The sequence below is a fragment of the Schistocerca piceifrons genome, chromosome 2, assembly GCF_021461385.2.
Source record: "Schistocerca piceifrons isolate TAMUIC-IGC-003096 chromosome 2, iqSchPice1.1, whole genome shotgun sequence".
Taxonomy (NCBI): Eukaryota; Metazoa; Arthropoda; class Insecta; order Orthoptera; family Acrididae; genus Schistocerca; species Schistocerca piceifrons.
The window spans coordinates 572379030-572404018 of record NC_060139.1 but is presented as its reverse complement, the minus strand read 5'-3'; the positions used below and the strand labels follow the sequence as shown (position 1 = coordinate 572404018).

The following is a 24989-nucleotide window of genomic DNA, read 5'->3' as shown; positions in this document are numbered from 1 at the left end:
GGAACAATCTGTCTTTCAGACACAGAATACCAGGTTTATCCCAATGAATACATTCTAATGGACTACAATTACATTACATAAGTGGAAAAAGAAAACAACTCAAAGTTTGTTTCTGTTCACCAACTTTCTATATTTTTTGACCACTTGTGGAGTAACATTTTTCAAATATTTAGTGTTACTTCTCACAATTTATATAGTAAAGATCACTCATTATACACATTGCTTTGAAATTATGATAATGATTATGCACATTTTATCCTGTGTAATAAATAAGACATGTTTAGTGAAATACAATAGTAATCATCAATTCGTTCATTCAGCACATTCTTACTTCAATAAATTAGTGTGAGGTATGACTTATTTTCAGAAATGATATGTATAAATGCTTTTTTCATTTGCAGATTGTTCTCTGTATAAACATGCAACTTCGTCAAAGCTAGCAAAATGTTTTTGGGAATTACTTATCAAAGAGTAAAAGAACGGGATTTTGTGGTTCCCTTAATTTAAAAATCAAATATATATACAGATGCAATCTGTTATTCTGGGCATGCAGCGTAAGACACAAAAATGATGAACTTTTGGGTAAGTACCACAGTAAGGAACTGTTGAAAAGTCATGTAAAAAATATCTTATAAATACCAATATGAATGAGACCTCAAAAATATTTTGAAGTCCAGTGTGCTTTTAAAGCAGCTGTTGTGTTGATTAGCCCTCTTTTTGGGACTGGTTTCACTGTCATTTGATATTATGCGTAATTGTTGTTCTTTTCATGGCACATGCACACAGGTCTCTGCCATTTGCATAGAACTTCCCAGTGCCACAAGCAGCCATCAAAAGCACTTATTTCGTTTTTAATCATCCTCATACTGAGAATCTGTTTGAGTTTGATGCTTTTGAATTTACTGTTATTGTAACATACTCTTTGTCTTTCTTCCCTACGTGGTGGCACACTAATATGGCAACACTGTCTCAACTGCGGACAGGGCCCAATCCTTTTTGCTCAGGATGAATCATTGCCATGGAAGCTTGACAGGCTACTGATGCTTAACCCATTGCAAACTCCAGAATTACATACCCAGTAGCTGCAGACCCAGTGCTAAACACATTGATCAGGAGGTGGAACGCTTGATCACGCCCTGTCACAAGTGTTCAACTCGACAAACAACACCGTGCACTGTTCTTCCCCTCTGGCCAGCACATTTGCTACCTTGAGACAGAATCCATATAAATTTTGCTGGGCTTTTTTAGGCATTTGCAATTGCTGGCTGTTTTACACATTTCCTTATGTTGTTCACTGCCTTTCTACTGCAGAAGATGTCACGACCACGGAATTATCAAAACATTTTTCCCGTCAATGACCTATCTTGTACAGTGGTGTCAGACAAAGGTCCTCTGTATTCGGATCCCTACTTTAAAGATTTTTGCTCACTCAATGGCATCCATCAGCAGTTCGCTGTGGGCAGCACACTACTACTCAAGCTGTGCCCGCCAACCCTCCTGCTGGTGGACAGCCCCGACGTGGATGGCGCAGTTCAGTCCCTCGACGTCTCTGTGGTGCCTTTCTCTCATAGGAGTGGACACCAGGTATCCCCAGTGCACCCATAGGGGCCTCATGCAGTGATGCCTCGCACAGTGTTCTGGGTGCCTCTTACCTTGATGCAGTTGCCTCCTGCCTTGATGCAGGTGCCTCCTGCCTTGATGCAGGTGCCTCCTGCACCAACACAGGCACCTCCACCATGATGCAAGGTGCCAGTGCCTGCCGTCCTCCTGCTGGTGCTGCCTGTCTTCCCTCTGGAACTGGGTTCCTCATCTCATTGCACTAGGACTCAAGACCAATATTGACTTAACCTCTGCCTAAGGTGTGCTGGGGTTGTCCTCTTGCTTTCCTGGGAGGGGAGGAAGGAGCAGGTTCATGGTCCCTCCACTTCCACCTCTACTCACTTGACCGCATGGGTCTGGAACTATTCATGCCAATGACAACTGCTTCAGTCATTATGGATGTGTCACCTGTCAGCATGTTGTGCAGGAACAGGCATCTGGTCGCTCTTTCCCCCAAGGAAAAGAGGAAAATGTACTAACATTTCCACTACTATGCCTTTGCCATCACTGCTGCGGTGTGCGTCACACAGTCTGAGTAGTGCATCATTCAGCTATTCCAGGCCCCCACCAGAGGCTGCCAGTGAAGGTCCGGTGCCCCAATTGCCTGCAGCTGATTGCTATTGGCCTGTGGTGGGCAAATGCCATTTATACTGTCATGCACCAGCTCTGGCTCCGGCCAGCAGTCTGTACCTGTGTCTTGTACATGTCACTAAACTGTATTGATGTGTATGCTGTCACGTCATGAACTAATAAACAGTGGATTTCTTATAACCATGTCTTTTATTGTGTTTGGAGTTTGAACATGTTACGTAAATTGATTGACAGATGGTTCACTTAATTAAGGGCAATATTGTTTGTCCTACCCAGAATATCACGAAAATTCATCAGATATAGGATAGGGTCTGACACCAAAATTTATCTTCCATTTTCAAGAAGGACACATCAAAAGCACCTGCTGTAATTTTACAGTAATTTTACATGACCTTGCATTTTCTATTCTGCATTCTACCAGGGAGGATTATTTTATTAATTTCTAACCAGTAATGAAAAATAACTGCACAGAGAAAGCAACTTTTACACTTACCTAACACTATACATAGTGAAAAATGTTCCAGCCTCATCCTTTTGTGTGAACTGTACCCACATTGCTACGGTCATACTCGTTTTAGCACCCAGGTAGAATGGTACAACCAAGGAAGCACTGCTGCGAGATGGATCACTGAAGTATAAATCATAATCCACTTGGATAGCTGAAAAAAATTAAAATAAGTTACACATTGGTTTTAAATTCTATTATTTAATGGAGGATTTAATAATTTCTTAACTGATAAGACGCATTATATTAAAGCAGATAAACAAAATCAGTTATGTTTGAAGAACAGGCATCTTCGTTCCACTTAAATTTACATCTAAAGAAATACAATTGAAAATATTCCCACTTAAACTTAATATTTTTGCAGCAGTGAAATCCTGAAGAGATTAATACAGACATTAAAAAATATTACTTACTTTTTCTACAGTCCTCTCCCGTTAAATTGAATGGACATTGGCAGTAAAACTTTCCTGTCAAATCTATACATGTTGCAGAAGGTGGACAGGAATTTTCTTTACAGTCAACAATATCTTCTTCACAATTCTTTCCTGCAAAAAGATAAGGGAATTTATCATACTAGGATTAAGTGTAGATGACAAAAAGATAGTGTAAGAAATGACTGTTCTTTCCAAATTATAATCTGTTGCATTAATGGAAAAGGAATGGACAAGGTACAGGGACACAGTACTAGAAGTGGCCAAAGAATGTCTTGGAATAGTAGTGTGTAAAGGTAGGATGATGCAATCAGCTTTGTGAAATGACACAATCAAGGCAGCCTGTAAAAGGAAAAAGAAGGCATATCAAAAATGGCTACATACTAGAGCTCAGGTAGACAGAGAAAGTTATGTTGAAGAAAGAAACAAAGCCAAACAGATAATTACAGCATCCAAGAAGAAATTTTGGGAAGACTTTTGAAACAGGTTGGAGACTTTGGGTCAAGCTGCTGGAAAACCATTCTGGAGTATAATTAGCAGTCTTCGAAAGGGAGGTAAGAAGGAAATGACAAGTATTTTGGACATGTCAGGAAAACTGCTGGTGAATCCTGTTGATGCCTTGGGCAGATGGAGGGAATATTTTGAAGAGTTGCTCAATGTAGGTGAAAATACGATCAGTAATGTTTCAGATTTCGATGTACAATGGGACAGGAATGATGATGGAAATAGGATCACATTTGAGGAAGTGGAGAAAATGGTCAATAGATTGCAGTGCAATAAAGCGGCTGGGGTGGATGAAATTAAGTCCGAACTCATCAAATACAGTGGAATGTCAGGTCTTAAATGGCTACACAGGATAACTGAAATGGCGTGGGGGTCGGGACAGGTTCCATCAGACTGGACGAAAGCAGTAATCACACCAATCTTTAAACATGGAAACAGAAAAGATTGTAACAACTACAGAGGTATCTCTTTGATCAGCATTGTGGGTAAAATCTTCTCAGGTATTGTTGAAAGGAAAGTATTAGTTGAGGACAAATTGGATGAAAATCAGTGTGGGTTTAGGCCTCTTAGAAGTTGTCAGGACCAGATCTTTAGCTTACGGCAAATAATGGAGAAGTGTTACGAGTGGAACAGGGAATTGTATCTATGTTTTATAGATCTAGAAAAGGCATATGGCCGGGTTCCTAGGAGGATGTTATTGTCTGTTCTACGTGATTATGGAATAGGAGGCAAACTTTTGCCAGCAATTAAAGGTCTTTACATAGATAGTCAGGCAGCAGTTAGAGTTGACGGTAAATTGAGTTCATGATTCAGAGTAGTTTCAGGGGTAAGACAAGGCTGCAACCTGTCTCCACTGTTGTTCATATTATTTATGGATCATATGTTGAAAACAATGGACTGGCTGGGTGAGATTAAGATAGGTGAACACAAAATAAGCAGTCTTGCATATGCGGATGACTTAGTTGTGATGGCAGATTCTATTGAAAGTTTTCAAAGTAATATTTCAGAGCTAGATCAGAAATGTAAGGACTATGGTATGAAGATTAGCATCTCCAAAACAAAAGTAATGTCAGTGGGAAAGAGATATAAACGGATTGAGTGCCAAATAGGAGGAACAAAGTTAGAACAGGTGGATGGTTTCAAGTACTTAGGATGCGTATTCTCACAGGATGGCAAGATAGTGAAAGAACTGGAAGCGAGGTGTAGCAAAGCTAATGCAGTGAGTGCTCAGCTACGATCTACTCTCTTCTGCAAGAAGGAAGTCAGTACGAAGACTAAGTTATCTGTGCACCTTTCAATCTTTCGACCAACATTGTTGTATGGGAGCGAAAGCTGGTTGGATTCAGGTTACCTTATCAATAAGGTTGAGGTTACGGATCTGAAAGTAGCTAGGATGATTGCAGGTACTAGTAGATGGGAACAATGGCAGGAGGGTGTGCACAATGAGGAAATCAAAGAAAAACTGGGAATGAACTCGATAGATGTAGCAGTCAGGGCGAACAGGCTTAGATGGTGGGGTCATGTTACACGCATGGGAGAAGCAAGGTTACCCAAGAGACTCATGGGTTCAGAAGTAGAGGGTAGGAGGAGTCGGGGTAGACCAAGGAGAAGGTACCTGGATTCGGTTAAGAATGATTTTGAAGTAATAGGCTTAACATCAGAAGAGGCACCAATGTTAGCACTGAATAGGGGATCATGGAGGAATTTTATAAGGGGAACTATGCTCCAGACTGAACGCTGAAAGGCATAATCAGTCTTAAATGATGATGATGATAATGATGATTAATGTTATCTTATTTGCAATGTTAATTTATAAAACAGTGGCTGATACTGTTTTTGCATTAATGTTTATCAGCCTGGGTGTGGGGGATTCAGTATAAGGAAAATAATGACAATATTATTACCTCCAAATTCACCTCATTGCTAGCTTTGTAGTGGCTTTCCCTTTTCCTTTGGATATGTGCACTTTTCCTTGTTTCCTACCTTCACCCTGATGAATGGGTTATAAAATTCCAGCTAGATATTCAACCGTATTTTTAAATTTGTGAATCTCTGAACCATGCTGCTGCTTTTTAATCCCCAATGCAAACAAATGGGTGTTATAAGTTTAACATGTGTACTCGTGCATCTGTCTGTGGCATCGTAGCTCACAAACAAAAGGTCTGAGTTTAAAACAACTTCTTTTGTTTGAAAGCTGTTTCAGTCGGGAAGGTTCTTTGCTATGTTCCATGAAAGTCTGTTCAGCCATCTAAATATCAGCTGCTAAATTAAGTGTAAAAGTGTTTTCCACCAGCACACTCTCTTGATATATGCCACGTAATGCATAAGAGCTACATCAAGTTACACAGTACTAGGATACAGAGGTCAAAAATATCAAAATAAAAGCCTGAGGGAACATATGTTTGTCGTATATAATTGACCAACAATGATGATTTTTGGATTTAGAAATCACACGTTACAGCACCTGCAAAGCAAAGAAAGGGTGACTGTGACTCAACTGTAAAAAAATAAACATATGCTCTCTCAGACTTTTTTGTAGTTCCTTTTGAGGCCTACAATTCAGTGTTGTTGTTGTTGTTGTTGTTGTTGTTGTTGTGGTCTTCGGTCCTGAGACTGGTTTGATGCAGCTCTCCATGCTACTCTATCCTGTGCAAGCTTCTTCATCACCCAGTACTTACTGCAACCTACATCCTTCTGAATCTGCTTAGTGTATTCATCTCTTTGTCTCCCTCTACGATTTTTACCCTCCACACTGCCCTCCAATGCTAAATTTGTAATCCCCTTATGCCTCAGCACATGTCCTACCAACCGGTCCCTTCTTCTTGTCAAGTTGAGCCACAAACTCCTCTTTTACCCAATTCTATTCAATACCTCCTCATTAGTTATGTGATCTACACATCTAATCTTCAGCATTCTTCTGTAGCACCACATTTTGAAAGCTTCTATTCTCTTCTTGTCCAAACTATTTATCGCCCATGTTTCACTTCCATACAAATACTTTCAGAAACGAGTTCCTGACACTTAAATCTATACTCGATGTTAACAAATTTCTCTTCTTCAGAAATGCTTTCCTTGCCATTGCCAGTCTACATTTTATATCCTCTCTACTTCGACCATCATCAGTTATTTTGCTCCCCAAATAGCAAAACTCCTTTACTACTTCAAGCGTCTCATTTCCTAATCTAATTCCCTCAGCATCACCAGACTTAATTAGACTACAGTCCATTATCCTCATTTTGCTTTTGTTGATGTTCATCTTATATCCTCCTTTCAAGACACTATCCATTCTGTTCAACTGCTCTTCCAAATCCTTTGCTGTCTCTGACAGAATTACAATGTCATCGGCGAACCTCAAAGTTTTTATTTCTTCTCCATGGATTTTAATACCTACACCAAATTTTTCTTTTGTTTCATTTACTGCTTGCTCAACATACAGATTGAATAACATTAGGGATAATCTACAACCCTGTATCACTCCCTTCCCAACCACTGCTTCCCTTTCGGGCCCCTTGACTCTTATAACTGCCGTCTGGTTTCTGTACAAATTGTAAATAGCCTTTCACTCCCTGTATTTTACCACTGCCACCTTTAGAATTTTAAAGAGAGTATTCCAGCCAACATTGTCAAAAGCTTCCTCTAAGTCTACAAATGCTAGAAACATAGGTTTGCCTTTCCTTAATCTTTCTTCTAAGATAAGGCGTAAGGTCAGTATTGCCTCACGTGTTCCAATATTTTTTTGGAATCCAAACTGATCTTCCCTAAGGTCGGCTTCTACTAGCTTTTCCATTCATCTGTAAAGAATTCGCGTCAGTATTTTGCCGCTGTGGCTTATTAAACTGATTGTTCGGTAATTTTCACATCTTTCAACACCTGCTTTCTTTGGGATTGGAATTATTATATTCTTCTTGATGTCTGAGGGTATTTCACCTGTGTCATACATCTTGCTCACCAGATGGTAGAGTTTTGTCAGGACTGGCTCTCCCAAGGCCGTCAGTAGTTCTAATGGAATGTTGTCTAATCCCGCGGCCTTGTTTTGACTCAGGTCTTTCAGCGCCCTGTCAAACTCTTCACGCAGTATCATATCTCCCATTTCATCTTCATCTACATCCACTTCCATTTCTATAATATTGTCCTCAAGTACATCGCCCTTGTATAGACCCTCTATATACTCCTTCCACCTTTCTACCTTCCCTTCTTTGCTTAGAACTGGGTTTCCATCTGAGCTCTTGATATTCATACAAGTGGCTCTTTTTTCTCCAAAGGTCTCTTTAATTTTCCTGTAGGCAATATCTATCTTTCCCCTAGTGAGATAAGTCTCTACATCCCTACATTTGTCCTCTACTAGCCATCTCTGCTTTGGCATTTTGCACTTCCTGTCGATCTCATTTTTGAGACGTTTGTATTCCTTTTTGCCTGTTTCATTTACTGCATTTTTATATTTTCTCCTTTCATCAATTAAATTCAATATTTCTTCTGTTACCCAAGGATTTCTACTAGCCCTTGTCTTTTTACCTACTCGATCCTCTGCTGCCTTCACTACGTCATCCCTCAGAGCTACCCATTCTTCTTGTACTGTATTTCTTTCCCCCTTTCCTGTCAATCGTTCCCTTATGCTCTCCCTGAAACTCTGTACAACCTCTGGTTTAGTCAGTTTATCCAGGTCCCATCTCCTTAAATTCCTACCTTTTTGCAGTTTCTTCAGTTTTGATCTACAGTTCATAACGAATAGATTGTGGTCAGAGTCCACATCTGCCCCTGGAAATGTCTTACAATTTAAAACCTGGTTCCTAAAGCTCTGTCTTACCATTATATAATCTATCTGATACCTACTAGTATCTCCAGGATTCTTCCATTTATACAACCTTCTTTATGATTCTTGAACCAAGTGTTAGCTATGATTAAGTTATGCTCTGTGCAAAATTCTACCAGGCAGCTTCCTCTTTCATTCCTTAACCCCAATCCATATTCACCTACTATGTTTCCTTCTCTCCCTTTTCCTACTCTCGAATTCCAGTCACCCATGACTATTAAATTTTCGTCTCCCTTCACTACCTGAATAATTTCTTTTATCTCATCATACATTTCATCAATTTCTTCATCCTCTGCAGAGCTAGTTGACATATAAACTTGTACTACTGTAGTAGGCACAGGCATCGTGTCTATCTTAGCCACAATAATGTGTTCACTATACTGTTTGTAGTAGCTTACCCCCATTCCTATTTTTTTATTCATTATTAAACCTACTCCTGCATTACCTCTATTTGATTTTGTATTTATAACCCTGTATTCACCTGACCGAAAGTCTTGTTCCTCCTGCCACCGAATTTCACTAATTCACACTATATCTAACTTTAACCTATCCATTTCCCTTTTTAAATTTTCTAACCTACCTGCCCGATTAAGGGATCTGACATTCCACGCTCCGATCCGTAGAACGACATTCAGTACTAAATCAAATTTTGTCTTAATAGTTTAGGCAGCCTATTGCAAGTGAGCGCAGTGGCAGCCCACTTTCTTCCGACCTGATTTTGAATTATCATCACTGCTTATTGTTTATGTTACCTGAATTAGCTAAATATATACTAAAACATAGTCAATGAATATATGTGTGAATTAAAAAAAAGACATAAATCATGTAAGTGAAAAATATCTCATGTCACAATTTTGTATTTTGTCCTGGAAAGCATTTGCGGGAGTGCGGTGTCCCAGAAAGCATTTGTGTGAGTGCGGAGATAGAGTGTCGATCATACTGTGTCCACTAGCAAAATATGAAGTTTAAAAAGCATGAAATAAAACTTAAATTTAAAAAAAAACCTGACACAAAAGACCTCTAAAAAATAAAAAAAATAATATGCATTGTCCCTTTAAGTTTAATGTAAGTAGTAATATTTTGATCCAAGCATTGTTACGCCAGGGACCACTAAGTAAATAACGTAAAAACAGAATACATCTAAAAATGACAAAAGTGTGAAATTTAAATGTAAGTCAGCTACCAAGGCAACATAGGTAAATATCAAATCTTTGAGTCTGAGTTTTAATTAATTTACTCCAAAAAATTTGCAAAGACACAATCGTCAACAATGCCTGCCCTCACGTGACTGCCCATTTGGGTTGCTGCACTTGGTCACACCCTGTATTCTGCATACTATACACTGCGTGACTCGTACTTTAATGAAGTTGGAGTTAGTACACTATCATAAAGCCAATGCAGTACACAGGCTTCGTAAGATAGGTTAATGCATGAAACAAAATCGTACATTATTACGAATAAATACAATATAAAATAAATAGGTAACTCTATTCATTAACATTGTTCAGCTAATTAAAGACAGATTAGTTTTCATATTTTATATAATAAGTAATCATAACTTCACTAGCTATTTTGAGGAGTGGATGTGGGGCTTGCAGGCCTGGATGAGATGACACCAAACAGAATAGGCATATAACCAGCAATAATGAAAGTATGCTGCTCTGGGAAGGATAGCTACAGTTCTGTTTTTTTATTTACTTAGTGGTCACCCAACATGATGACTCTTGGATCAAAATATTACTACTTATATTAAACTTAAAGGGGCAATATGATTATTATTTTTTACTTCTTAGAGGTTTTTTCTGTCTTTATTTAATTTTTAATTTAAGTTTTTCCTGTTATAGAATCAGCTAACTGCAGGATACTCTTATATCAGAAATATTATAAAAACTGGAATCAGCAGCATATGGTTCTGGTTGCATAAATAATAACAGTATCAACTATTCAATATGACATATCATGTTGAGACAGAAAACATGTGTTTTTTTAGAATATGTCAATGAATTGTTCTACATCTCTGAAGCTTATTTTCTTAAGGAACATATGTCATAATTATACACAAAACCTTCTACAGTGAGAAAGTGAAACAGGTGGATGTAAAACACATGCAATGCATAATTTTTCACAACACAGATGTTCATTGGGAATAACATTTGAAAAACACACAGGAACATACTACAGCACAGCAGTAACAATGTATCATTTGCATAACAAATGCTGATGTGTACCATTGTTCTTCAATTGACTGTATAGTTGTAACTGCAGTACTATCAACTTTGATCTGAAACTTGGAAAACAATTTATGTATGCATGTTGTATCTTTCTATTCATTTTAGCATACAGCAGTGTGGTTTCAGTTGCCTGAGACCGCAGTCGCGTGTGTGAGTTGCGCTTGTGTGTGTGTGTGTGTGTGTGTGTGTGTGTGTGTGTGTGTCTGTTGTTGACGAAGGCCAATTGCTGAAAGCTTTAATTGTGAGAGTCTTTAGTTGTGCCTATCTGTGACTCAGCATCTCTGTTATATGGTGAGTGGCAACTTTCCTTCTCATAATATTGTTACATTCCATCCAGAATTTTCCATTGTTTGTTTTCTTACGTATGCTACATAATAGCTACAATGTGAATCTTGAGTCAGATAGCTTACATGTGATTTTTGATGAAACTTCTCTAGATGCATCTGGTTGCATCGTCTTGCGCTTCTTTCCTTTTATCATTCTCACAACTAAGTTATTTAGTCTTTTCCTCTAAGCAGCTCACTGCATAACATAATCAATGATGGTTCACAGTTACCACTATCTTTTTACAGTCACATTCCTCTGTGCTGAGTGCTATATAATGTGATGACTTGATTTTTCAGAATCTCTGTTATTTACATATTCTATTCTTTTCGTACCACATGTGTTTTCCACCTCAGTATGAGTACATAAATTTTCTACATCTGTATATTCCTTCTTCTAGATTTCCATTAACACAGTAACACAATCTGTTTATCTCAATTATTTGGTATAACCATTAAAAGGTCCACCATATTTTTAGTCTTTTTCTAAATATTCCTTTGTGTTCATACTGTGCTCTGTATTTAATAGTGCCAAATTGCTGCTCCAATTATATGTAAATTCACAAACATCTGGTATATTCTGCTTTCCTAAAAGCATATTTGGCTCCATTTGTCATATTTCAGTTGTCTCCCTCCCATGTTACTGCCTCATCTGTTTCTCTTCATCCATCTATGACTTACTATTCTTGAAAATATCCATTCAACTTCTTCTATGCCATGTTATGTTGTGAGTGAGGACTAATGATAAAACACCCTAAAATACTGCACTGCTGAAATGTTGTCTAGAAAACACAAGCACTATCACTCTCTCTAAGTAGATAAATTGTCTTCTTTAGCCTAGCCTGTTGGCTACAGATATTTATCTAAATACAAAAACAGCTCATTACATATGTGCAACACAGGACTAGCTGCCTTACACTTACCAGTGTATCCTGCAGGACAAATGCATGTGTATCCAGGACCATGATCAATACAAGTTGCTCCATTTTGGCAAGCTCCAGCTGCACATGCATCATATTCATACTGACAGCCGATCCCTGTGTAATCAGCAGGACAGGTACAGTTGAGACCTGACCCAAAGTCTTGGCAGCGACCACCGTGCATGCAAGGATTACCTATACACCTCTCTGGTGCAGTTTCACAGTGTTTTCCATCAGTACCAGAAGGACATCTGAAGAAAAAAATAGTTAGTCACATGATTTCATGTTCCAAAATAGTATGCAATGCAAGCAAAAATAATCAAATATTTATCTAGTTCTGTATTATAATTTCTGCAGAAGCAAGATCCCAGCACCATTTAAGAAATTAGTTTCATTTTAGTTCACCAATGCTCTTCCTTCATGTACAAGATGAGCACTGAATGCTATGCTTTCTCTCTCTCTCTCTCCCTCTCTCTCTCTCTAAATGTTACACTCCGATGATTATAGGCACCTCAGTAGGGAGAAAATGGTAGAAGGTAAGAGAGAAACAATGAAAAATTGTAGAAGAGGTGTGAGAATAGAGGACTTGCTATTGACAGTCACTGGGTAGGAATGACTCCTATTGCTGAAAACAACAGACAAGTATTATTGTTACTGATATTACTTTACTAGACTTTTCACCATGGCTTTGCTTGTGTATGCGTTCAACACATGTACTGCACGCATCTCCTCCACACCCTCTTTCTGTCTGTCTCCATCTCTCTATCCAACTCATCCTTCAATCTCTGTCATCTGTCCACCTCCTACTTCCCACTCACTCTGTCTCTCAATCTCCTCTCTCACCCTCTCTGTGTCCATCTCCTCCTCCCCCTGTCTCTCTCCATCTCCTTCCCCCCACTCGCTGTACCTCTCCTCCTACCCCTCTCTCTGTCTGACTCCTCCCCTACCTCCTCTGTCTGTCTATCTCATACTACTCTACATGCTCTCTTCCCATACAATCCTTCCCCTCTCTCACTGTCCGTTCCCTCCTCCCCCTCTCTCAGTCGATCAGCTCCTCCTCCCTCTGTGTCTACCTTCTGCCTCCCCTCTCTCACTATTCATCTCTTCCCCTCCCCCCTCTCTACTCAACTGCACCCATCTGCGCATGTAGTTCATGCAAGGTTTGCTAATACTACCTGCACAACATGTCTGTTGTACACAGGAGCCTAAGTGTCAGGGTGGTGACAAACAATTTTTTGTCCGTATATCTGCTACTACGGGAGCTAGGAGGTCCTAATTTCCATAGTACCGACTCTCGTACACAAACAGTATGTGTACTAAATTTGATTGAAATCAATACAGTAGTTTAGGAAGAGATGCTAGACATACACACATACATACATACACCCATCCTGTTTTTGTATATACAAGGATGTTTATTATTATTACTACTATTAGTATCATCCATTACCCTTTTGACTGGTTTAAAGCTATTTGACATTTCTTTCTATCTTGAGGCAATCTTTGAAGCTCACCATATCTGTTACATTAAGATCCTAATAACTTATGCAAGATGTATGTATTGAAATCTTTTCCTATATTCATCAATGGGGAGATGACATGATTGCAATGTGCAGTGAGGATAATATGTAGTAAAAAGTAAACAAATAAGTAATTTACATCAAAAGCATCAACTTACACGCAGAAAAAGTCTTGGAATAAGTTGATGCAATGAGCATCATTTTGGCAAGGCTGAGCTTGACAGGTTCCAATGTCTGACTCACAACGGGCCCCTGTCCACCCTGGAAGACATGAGCAATGGAATCCACCAACTTCGTCCTTACAAGTTGCTCCATTCAGGCAAGGAGAGGAGGCACAATCATCAATATTCACCTGAAATTTTATTTAATTTGATATTAACTCCATAGTATCATGTTTAATATGGTTATTGTTCTGTATAAAGTTAATATTTCTGGATTTTACCTGTGATACACAAGAGAACTTTCTTTCCTATGTCACTACACACAGATATTTCTTTTATGTAACATAAGAAATAAGAGTAAATTATATCATCACAAGTATATCACCTTAATACCCAAATACTGCTATATTCTTATTGCTATAATACTACTTTATCACATATTTTAGTTACTGTAGATAACTTTTAAAAATATTTCCTGCCTACCTCACAGAAGTGACCAGTAAATCCTTCACGACACTGACATAAAAATTTATTGTCAAGGTCAACACACTTTTCAGTACCTTCGGGGCTGCATGGTTCACTGAGACATTCATTAATTTCTGTCTCACATTGTAGGCCTGCAGAGGAAGAAATAATAAATATCATGTATGGAATTATAGAAAACTATTAGTATCATTAAATCCACAAATTTACAACCATAAATGACACTCACATTGACCATCATAATGAGGAGACATACAAGTAGTACTTACCAACAAATCCTGGTCTGCATCTGCACAAAAAGCCTTCTAGTGTGTCCTGACAGGTAGCTCCATTCTGACATGGCTCTGAAGCACAATCATCCACTGTATGCTGACATCTTTTACCAGTGTAACCCGGTTCACAGTTACAACTGAAGCCATTTACTTCATCCAGGCACTGTCCATCATTCTCACAAGGAGCACTTGCACAGTCATTTATATTGATGTCACATGCAGAACCTATATAAAAATGAACAAAATACTAACCTGTCCATATAATTCAAAAACAATTTTTTCATTTTCATAATTTTATTCTCCTGATGAAACATGTCATTTTCCTCAGAAAATGTCGACTTTGACAGAAATAGTCACTTGGGTAGCAAAGTATGTATGCAAAACGTGTGTAATTTTTTGTCCAATATGGGTGATATTAGTGAGCATATTAAATTAATAACAGTTAACTGGCAAAGCATTTGCAGTGAAGTTAAAGACGACACCTTTTTTCAAGATTGCACCCCCTCCCCCACATAACACCAGCAAGTGAGAGTTGGTTGAATCTTGAGTGGAAAGCAGGTAATTTTCAACAACACACAGGATATCATCTGCTGGAGAGATACTGTCTACCTGACTCCTCATGAGGTGGAGTGCTTAAAACAACAGGTGGAAACATTAGGTCTGACCAGGTTCAACTTATCACCAGTGTGATCTGCATCCTTTTTAAGGAAGAAGATGTGACACTATTTATACTCTTGGCACAGTGTTGTAAGATATTACAATACTTCCTTAAGCTCACATTGGACAGCTTGAATATGTTGCGAGGTTTTGACAGGAAAATTTATTCATCATTGAGCCCATGATAAATCTTTACTGGGCATCACTCCTTGCATGGTGACATTAGTTGGTAATTTGATGTCCTATACTTTTTTATTTTTATGTATATTAGAGTCATTACTGGCATCCTATAACTACTAAATAATTTAAAAGAATGATGTAACAAGAAGTTGGCATCATTCTGCCCCTTATGATTCAAAGAATGGAAGAATGCTTCAGTGAATGGGTTCAATAACAGTTCCCAATAGAAAGATTTCATTACCACGAGTGATAAAATACATTGCTTTATATCTCCTGTTTATAAATCAATAATTTCTTGATTCTTTGGCTAATTTAAGTTTTATTACCACTCAAAATACGAAAGTTATTTTTAAACCATTTAATTAGATATAAAAAACAAATTTCAGAACAATCAATGGAATCACTTTTTATTTTACATCGTGTAGTGGCATCATAATTTTTGGAATGTGAGTGAACTCTTTATCTGTAATGGGTTACACCTCTCATTACATTTATTGAGATTTTAACATGTAATATTGAATTCTGCACTACTTAATTACGCAAAAAATCAAATCACGAAGAAAATCCCTGCACATTTGCCATAGATCTTTATAAACATATCTGGATGGTAATTCTTCTTTATTGTTATGAATATGTGGCAAACATGATGAAAAATCATGTAAGAAAAAAATTAGAAATTATGTATATTTAAATGTGAGCCAGATGACTGCAATTTTGTATGATTTTTATCTTGAGGTATCAATAGACTATTACTTCCCTTTTTATATAAAGGCCTATATAAAACAACAACATATATTTGGTTAGAAACTAATGTGACCTTACCTGTCCATCCAGGATGGCAAATGCATTGGTGTGAAAACAGCCTGTCAACACACAGTCCATGCTGACAAGGATTTGAACTACACAGATCAATTTTAACATGGCAACGTTTTCCTGTGAATCCAGGAGGGCAGGAGCAGCTGAAATCTGCTATGAGATCAGTGCAGTTAGCACCCAAAAGGCAAGGCCGCTCAGCACAGTCATCTGAAATAAACAGTGTTAACTGCATTTTTCTTCTTTGAAAAATATGTGCCTCATTTACAACATCACCATATCTCCTGTTACTTATTGGGAAAAATATTGCACAAAACAACTTGTTCTATAATCCTTAAATATTAAGTTCATTCTTAGAGTAAAAGTATTTGTCCGTTATTAACATGTTGCACATCATACTCATTTTCTTTGCTAAGTTCAGATCTTTGCTCAATACGAAATGAATGATATCTTTGCTTAGTGGATGGTCTTTGCAGTGTAAACAAAAATATTGAATCTAAAGTGCATGTGTGAAGCTCAGACTGATATAACGAATATTATGAAGTGTACATTGTGTGTGCTATTTGCATGGCAACGGCTTACACAGTGTCCTGGAAAAAGCATAACACCATGGCAGTACAATCAGAACTTATGTAAATGTATACAACTATTATACATATGCAAGCTTTCAGAGCCATTAGCTCCTTCTTCCGGCAGAAGGGCTTGAGGAGAAGGAAAAGGGGTGAAGGAAAAGGACTGGAGAGGTTTAGGAAAAGGGGTAGGTTTCGGAAAAGTCTCCCAGAACCACAGGCAGGGGAGACTTACCGGATGGGATGAGAATGGCGGACTGATTATTGAGGTCTGCACCGGATGAGATTTGAAAACCTGAGAGTTTAAACGTGGAAGATAGGGGTAATATGGAAGACAGAGATTACTGCAAAAACATTCTGTATGAGTTAATAAGAGTGAAAAGATAAGTGCACTGTAAGTAACAGAGGTGAGAGTGGGGACGGTGAAAAATAATTAGGTCAGAAAATGAAAGATGTAGGAAACTAAAACAGAGTGAAGAAAGGAGTAGTTACTGTGAAGAATTGTTGAGATGGAAGAAATTAATATCAATTAAGGCCAGGTGGGTGGCGAGAACCAAGGACATGTAGTAGCACAAGTTTCCACCTGTGGAGTTCTAAGAAACGGGGTTTTCTGGGGGAAGAATCCAGATGGCATGTGTAGTGAAACAGGCACCAAGGTCACGACTGTCATGTTGTAGAGCATGCTCTACAACAGGATATTGTGTGTTGCCGGTATACACCCTCTGCCTATACCTGTTCATCCTAACCAATAACTTGGTGGTAGTCATGCCGATGTAAGAGGTCGAACCGTGTTTACATAACAGCTGGTATGTGATGTGTCGTTTCACAGGTTGCTGTCCCTTTGATAGTATATGTTTCGCCAGTTACAGGGCTGGTGTAGGTGGTGGTAGGAGGCTGCAGAGGGCAAGTCTTGCAGCAGGGACAGTCACAGGGGTAGGAACCATAGGGTAGGGAGATAGGTGCAGAAGGAGCATAGGTTCTGACATGGATATAGCAGAGACTGGGAGGGCAACAGAAAGCTATTCTAGGTGTGGTGGGCAAAATCTCAGACAGACTGGATCTCATTACAGGGCATCATTTTAGGAAGTCATGGCCTTATCAAAGTAGCTGATCAATAGATACAAGACCAGGATAATACTGAGTGACAAAGTGGTGTGCTTCAAAGTTGTTTTTAGGAGGGATGAGGAGTACCAGGAACGGATGTGATGGTCCAGGAAATCTGCTTTTGAACTAGGCTGGTGGGGTAATTATGTCCAGTGGACGCTGAGGTGAGGATGGTGGGGTAGTGCTGTAAGGGTCTGCATCTGAACAAATACATTTGCCTCGAATGCCAAGGCTGTATGGGAGGGAACATTTGATGTGGAAAGGATGGCAACTGTTGAAGTGTAAATACTATTGTTTGTTATTAGGTTTAATGTGGATAGAAGTGTGTAGCTGGCCTTTGGTAAGGACGAGATGAACATCAGAGAAAGTGGCATGGGATTCGAATAGAACCATGTGAAATTTAATTGGAAGAAGGTATTTAAAGATTTCAGGAATTTTAATACATCAGTCTCATCATGAGACCATATGACAAAGATGTCATCAATGTACCTAAACCAAACCAGGGAATGAAGGCTTATGGATCTCAGGAAAGACCCCTCCAAGCAACCCATGAAAAGGAAGGCATAGGAAGGAGCCATCCTGGTTCCCAGGCCATACCCCTGATCTGTTCATACGCTTGTCCTTCTCCTGCCACTTCTTGGCGAGTAGATTTTTTTTTTTATCTATACAGTCACATTATATTTTTAAAATTGATTATTTTCATTGTTATGTATAAGACTATTTCAACTTATACATAAATAAATGCAGGCACAGTAGCATGCTTTTACTAGCGAAACAACAAGTGCTACTAAATATTCAATATTACTGTGCAGTGATATGCCAGTGGTAAATCATCTATGTAATGAGAAACTTTAGTCATTTCAAGATGAGCATGAATGCCCAAAACTGGTTATGGCACTGAAATAAAGCATCTTAAAAGTATATGTGTCTGGCTGTGTTACTCCTCAACAATCACTGACAGCCACAGAGACCACAAGATAACATTTCTATGAGTTTACTTGATATACTGAAACATGATTTGTATAATTTCATGTTCATTTCATTGCAAAAGAACAATGATCAAAGGCTACGTTCACTACCTTATGAACATATTTAGTGTCACCAGTGATGTGACATTACTAAGAACACGTCTACATTCGACACATTGATAACATGTTTATTTCATGGAACACAGTGAAAAGTTTCAGCAAATTATCAGGCAAAAAGACATTATTATGTTATTTTGAAACCTTTGGACTGATGTTAGTTGACAGAGGCTAAATTATGTCAGAAAAATTTATAAAGAAAGAGACTGCAGAATTTTACATGTGTGTTACACATTAATTATGACCATTAAATTAAGAATTTATTAAAAATACTGCAGCAATTTATATTAAGAGTTGTAGCTGTAAGCTCTCTTTCTGCTATGATACTCATCAAAATTAAATTATTCTTGTATATTATAATGCAACATCTGGTTCCATCAGTCAAACAAGCATAATTACCTGTGTTAATTTCACATTGCTGCCCTTCCCAACCTGGCAAGCACTCACAGCGATATCGCCCTTGTTGCAAAGCAACACAGGAACCGCCATTTGCACAAGGGTTTCCGCTAGCTGTGCAGGGATTTATCTAGAGCAGATAATGGATATTTCACTTACATTAACGAAGATACTGTATTAAAAAAACTGCTATAAAATGAAGTAAATTTATTTGCTTGAAATTATCCACCAAATGAATTAACTAGTTACTAGTAGTATCCATACAAAACAGTAAAGAAAACAAAATAGTTACTGTTATATCACAATCCAAGCCAGTGTAGCCAGAGCGACACAAACAAGTGTAATTATTGATTCCAGGTTCATCTTTGCACATTGCCCTCTCAGGACAGGTATCATTCCTACAGTCAGATTTTTCTTCTTGACAGTTTATACCACTGTAGCCTAGAAAGGGTGAACAACAATTGCAATTAAAACATCTCTCACACTGAACACTTTAATAGCCTATGTAAATTTAGTGTATTAAAATGTGTATATGCACATATAAATATGCATGTGAATTTAAAAGTTCCTGATTGCAAAAAAGAAAGATAAAATATACATCTAAATAGCATAAATCAAATCATGAATGTCTAAACTGTTCTTATTTCTATGAAAGTAAGATGGACACATTACATGGCTTATATCCTTTTTAACCCGTGTAGATCAGAAAACTAAAATTTTGCATGCATAGCATTATCAATTAAGTAATGTGCTCGTTTTGTAATAATAAGTGCAGAGCAATGACAGATTTATCTCTGTGCTTCTCACTTTTTTTTTAACTCCAAGCCCCTGACACAGGTTGTAGTTATGATAAAGAAAAGATAAACATTTAAAGGTGCTGTATTCAAATTAAAGAGTTTAGTTTCTAGGAAAAATAATCACAATGACAGTTCAGTATAAATACAAACAACAAAAAGTATGTCACGCATTAACAACAAGTCATCTTCCTTACCTGGTGCACACTGACAGCGATAGCCTTGAGGTAAATCAATGCAGCTACCGCCATTATAGCAGGGCTGTGATGAACATTCATCAATGTCAATTTCACAACGGCGTCCAGAGAAACCAGCTGGGCAGAAACACTGAATTCCATGGCCTGTTAAAAAGATTTCAACTTTAGATTCCATCTGCTCTTCAGAGACCAGTCAACAGGATTAAAATGAAATGGTAGTACAGTCTGCACCAAATTCAAAAATGCTCTGAATCTGGGAGATGTGCCATTGTATCAGAGAATCCAAGAGATTGGATGGTGAAATTCAAGTTTATAGAAAAACATTTGCTTATTTGCTACATTGTAGGACTGTAATTCTACTAAAATATTGGCAAATAAAGAGTAATAAGGGTTGGCTTAGCCTTTTTAACTTTGTGCAGAAGTTCAATTCTGACACTATAAGAGGTGTATTGGCCCATCTAGAGCTGTTTACTATAATTTACTTTTAATAAATCACAAATATTGTGAGAATAGCTCATTGAGTGTCAGTCCTATCCCAGATGTTTTTGTTACAATAAAATTATTGAGGTCCCATTTTAACACAAATTATATTCGTCACGCTGGAACCTGAAGCCCAACAAACACTTACCCATAGGTATACAGAGGCCTCCATGTTGGCAGGCATTCTCAGTGCACTGCACAGGTTCACATTCTTCTCTTCCAACTGCCCCTGGTCCACTAGTTCGCATGTTCCCAGGGCATTCAATACATGTCGTTTGGCCAGCCTGTGATTGGTAGAAATCTCGAGGACATGGTGCACATGGAGCTAGCCCAGTGTCTGAGTAGGTGCCAGGAGAGCACTTAGCTGCAGATAACACAATACAGGTATCAGCAAAGCAAAAACTGCTTAACAAGGGAGATATAACAAACAGTTATTGTGCACAAGAACACAAAATAATCCACCCTTAAAAACTGCAAAACTATAAGAACAAGATGGCTGTAAACTAATATTAAGCAACCCAAAAACTGTGGTAGCTTCAACTGAAAATATTATCAACTGTGCAGAAGATTCTTTGATGAGAGCACCCACCTCTGCAGAAAGACTTCCCTGGAGCTGCAGGTTGGTATGTAAAAGTGCTTGCAGGACATGCCTGACAATCTTTGAAACCTCCCGTTGGTGGCTCTCCGGTGTAACTGTTTCGTGGACATTCAAGGCAAGGTACCAAGCCAGTTGGAGAGTATGTACCATAACCACAAACTGGGACACAGTCTGTAATACTCTTAGAACCTGTTGAACATTTGTTTATTGTCACTAAAACTTTTAAAAATTATTCCAATTCTTTGTTATCTCATGAAATACGTGTTTCTTAAGTGGTATATCACTGGTAATACAACATACTAATCTCTTTCCACAATATTAAACAACAGTCAGTGTAGTAAAAAAAGGAAGAAAATTAATTCTTAACAAGAAGAGAAAGCGATGGTACTGATACAGCAATAACAATACATGACAAGGCTTTGATCATCAAAACATTAAACAGAATTAACGAGAACCCTATTCCCACAATTCTCTCACAGCAGAAACTAATATATAAAGGAAAAAGGGGAGGGGTAAGATATAAGCTAGTGCGACACCACAATCAGAAAAAACATTTAAGTGCTCTCATTTAAAACTTTTTTTGTAAATTATCTATTGATAGGCTATTGAATTGATTAGGCAACTGACTTGTCCCCTTCTCAGTTCCCTATGCTGAATATTACATTGCAGCAGAGTTCTCCTTAGTGAACTGGGGATACTAACTACTGCTTTCCAATATATTTGTTTCTTAATGACATTTGTCATAAATAAACTATATCTTTTTCAAATCAACAGATCAGCCCATACAATCAATACTTTAAAAAAGATTAATCTTCATAAAGAAAGAAAATCATTACTTTATTCTATAAATGTGTTAATTATTCAGAAATACGTACATTCAATAACTTGCTAGCAGCCATAAAAAGTTTAGCTACTACTAAAATATCAGTTCAAGAGGAATCTAAAGGACTTAGTGGTGGCCACTTTCTCTTACTCCATTGACAGATTACTTAGCAGAACCTACTGATGCCTGTACTATTAATAGAGAGCTGAAAATTTGTATTTGCGAATACGGACTACAATACTGCCTCAAAATGCAGAAATGCAAAATTATTTAATATTTTTTTCCCATAGCTTATTGTATCTGGTTGAACTATTTTATCAAAGATAGTTTGAAATAGTCTTATTTTCTGCAGACAAATATCAAAAATGTAACTGATTTCCGGCTTCTAATATTGCACATCATCTTGGAGAGCCCAATTTCTAAAGACAATGTGCATAAGAATGAGTTTGCAAAATAGAAAGTTCATGAATGCAATGATACATCAGTGCACTCAATGCCGAGGTGCCCTGTCAATTGTGGGCAATAGAATGGTCTCTACCATGGGATTTAGCATCTCTGACTAAAGAAACGTGTATATTTGTTTGCCAACTGAAGTTCAAAAATACAATGTGGACATTTTAACATGGTAGTTTTAAGTGGCTGGTGTTTTAGGCATTGGTTCCATCAAACAATGCTAGAGATCGGGTCTACCTCATTTATGACATTGCCAACCTCAGCACACAATTGCATCATAGCCATTACTGAATGAATGGTTTATGTTGTGCATTGCTCATGGTTTTCCTACATTATTTTGAAATGGTCTATCACAGAGTATAATTATGACCCTCACAATTTAAGAAGGGGTTGGCAATCCCTATGACAATGTGCCAGTTCTGCTTTCACAGAAACATAGAATGCAGGTGCAGGCTAGTTGATCAGCAAGAAGGAGGTGAAGCTTGTCTCCCCACACTGCTCCTCTCATCTCTGGCAATTTTCATTCAAGTTTGTTTACACTTATGCCTGACTGCTAGTTTACAGTGTCTGTATTGTGCACTATAGTGACCAGAACATAAAACCTGTCAATGTACTTCAGCCATGCTGAAAGTTATCCCCTAACATGCAAATAAAGTTGTTTTCGATTCTACTTTATACTAAGCATTTTGTCGACCCTATCTGTAGTACTTTCAAGTATAGTTCAGAAGGCTGTAAAGGCCCATGAGGTTGAAATCAATATTCGGCTCAACTGAGCTTGGAAAGAAAAATAATGTGAGTAATATCTCAAATCAGAGTGGGGAAATACTCCTGCTTCTCAACAGAAACAGTTATTTGGTGGATGCTTAAATAAAGCCAAAAGAAAAAAAAGAAAAAAAGGAAATAGCATAATAAATAAATAAATGCTGACTTCAAAATCATATTTCTAACTAATAAAGAAGGCTGCAGAATGATATCGTCAGCATTAGACAGGAAGACAAGATTAGTGATCAATGCATTAATCTAAATCAAATACTTCTATTAGCTGTTATACAGAAAGAGTTTCTAATATGCAACTCTTTCTTTTCCTCAATGTAGTGTACTTGCCTTCTTCCCTCGTGTATGTTCCAAGTGGACAGCGAATGCAGGAACCTTGTCGATCTCTGTTCTGGAAAAATCCTTTTGGGCAAGGTGTGCATGTTTTCTGTTTCTCTCCAGCAAATGTACCCGCAGGACAATGCACTGTAATTTAAGTTCTACTGTAAGTAAGAAATTATAAGCACAAACATTTCATAAATAGCAATACAGTACTTACAGCAACGTGGTACATCATTAGTGTCCATGTTGAGCACTTCTCCCACATTACAATCAAAACCTCTTGAAATATTTGACTTCAAAGCACGCAGAGGTGGACATTGGTTTCCAATGGCAGATACATTGAGCAGTGGTTCTATCACAGCACTTGCGTATGGTACTGATAAATCAAATATAAGGTTCAGTGTTGATCCACAAAGGTCATATAACTGTGGCTGGCGTACAGCAGGTACTATCACAAGTATGTAATCCATCTGTTGAAAGCATAAAGAAAATATTTCTGTGTTCAGTATACATCACTAAGGAAATTTATGAGATTCGCCTCAAACTTATTTTAAGTTCAGTGTAACACTTTGAAGAAGAAGATCAAACTGAAATTTAAAAACACTCTTCCAATCTTTGGGATTGGAAAAAACTTAAAATAAGCAAGATAAAAAGAGGTATTACAGAATCAAATAAGCCTGATGGAGATTGAAGATGAATGAATGAAGTTCTATTAGATGAATGGAAACTGTTCAAGTATTAACTTGCAGAATTAACAAGTTTTCTGTTCAAGACTAGTATCTCTGTGTGGTCCAAGGATGAAAAATACTCTCTAAATTAAATGAAAGTCTAAAGAAAAATATGTACCCGAACAACATTTTCCTCCAGCAGTTTCGGTTTCACATCAATAAATGAAACATTCATATTCACATTAACAGCTGAGCATCGTTGAGTGAGTACATTGTTTAAACTTGGATAGTACTGTGACACAAGGTCTTCGTATTGCGACAGGCATAGTGATGCTACAGCTCCATTAGCTCTGTATGTAATTGTAGATACAACATGGTAGTCAGCCTGCTGAGTATCTGCACACACGAACAAGATTACTCAGTATTTGTATTGAAACAAAAATAAAATAAAAAAGGAGTAACCTAATTTTATAAAACATTGCAGTGAATGACAATTTAGTAAACATACCTTCTGACACACAATCTGGGACAACGGAAGTTGGTGTCCAGGGCCTCTTGAGTTCACAACTAAATGTTTTTACAGGTTCTCCATCTGTGAACCTACAAGAAATGAAATAATTTAGTTGTAGGTGTAATTAATAAAGCCTGAAATAATCAGTGTTTCATTTATTTTCTATTGTCTTAATAACAGTACTGTTTTGCACTCTGTGAATGTTAAACTCCCACA

At 37.8% G+C, this 24989-nt stretch overlaps 1 protein-coding gene across 1 annotated transcript in view; it reads right to left on the bottom strand.

The window, feature by feature from the left end:
• Positions 1-24989, bottom strand: part of LOC124777314 (sushi, von Willebrand factor type A, EGF and pentraxin domain-containing protein 1) — a 154213-nt gene that overhangs the window by 45007 nt on the left and 84217 nt on the right. The window contains exons 30-45 of the mRNA XM_047252670.1: positions 24771-24862; positions 24441-24658; positions 23812-24064; positions 23604-23738; positions 21215-21412; positions 20774-20989; positions 20146-20289; positions 19447-19595; positions 19158-19284; positions 16010-16210; positions 14348-14575; positions 14079-14212; positions 13593-13786; positions 11918-12165; positions 3109-3240; positions 2684-2849 (exon numbers count right to left, since the gene is read on the bottom strand). Coding sequence (XP_047108626.1) covers positions 2684-2849; positions 3109-3240; positions 11918-12165; positions 13593-13786; positions 14079-14212; positions 14348-14575; positions 16010-16210; positions 19158-19284; positions 19447-19595; positions 20146-20289; positions 20774-20989; positions 21215-21412; positions 23604-23738; positions 23812-24064; positions 24441-24658; positions 24771-24862 — 2835 coding nt within the window. The remainder of the gene's footprint in view (positions 1-2683; positions 2850-3108; positions 3241-11917; positions 12166-13592; positions 13787-14078; positions 14213-14347; positions 14576-16009; positions 16211-19157; positions 19285-19446; positions 19596-20145; positions 20290-20773; positions 20990-21214; positions 21413-23603; positions 23739-23811; positions 24065-24440; positions 24659-24770; positions 24863-24989) is intronic.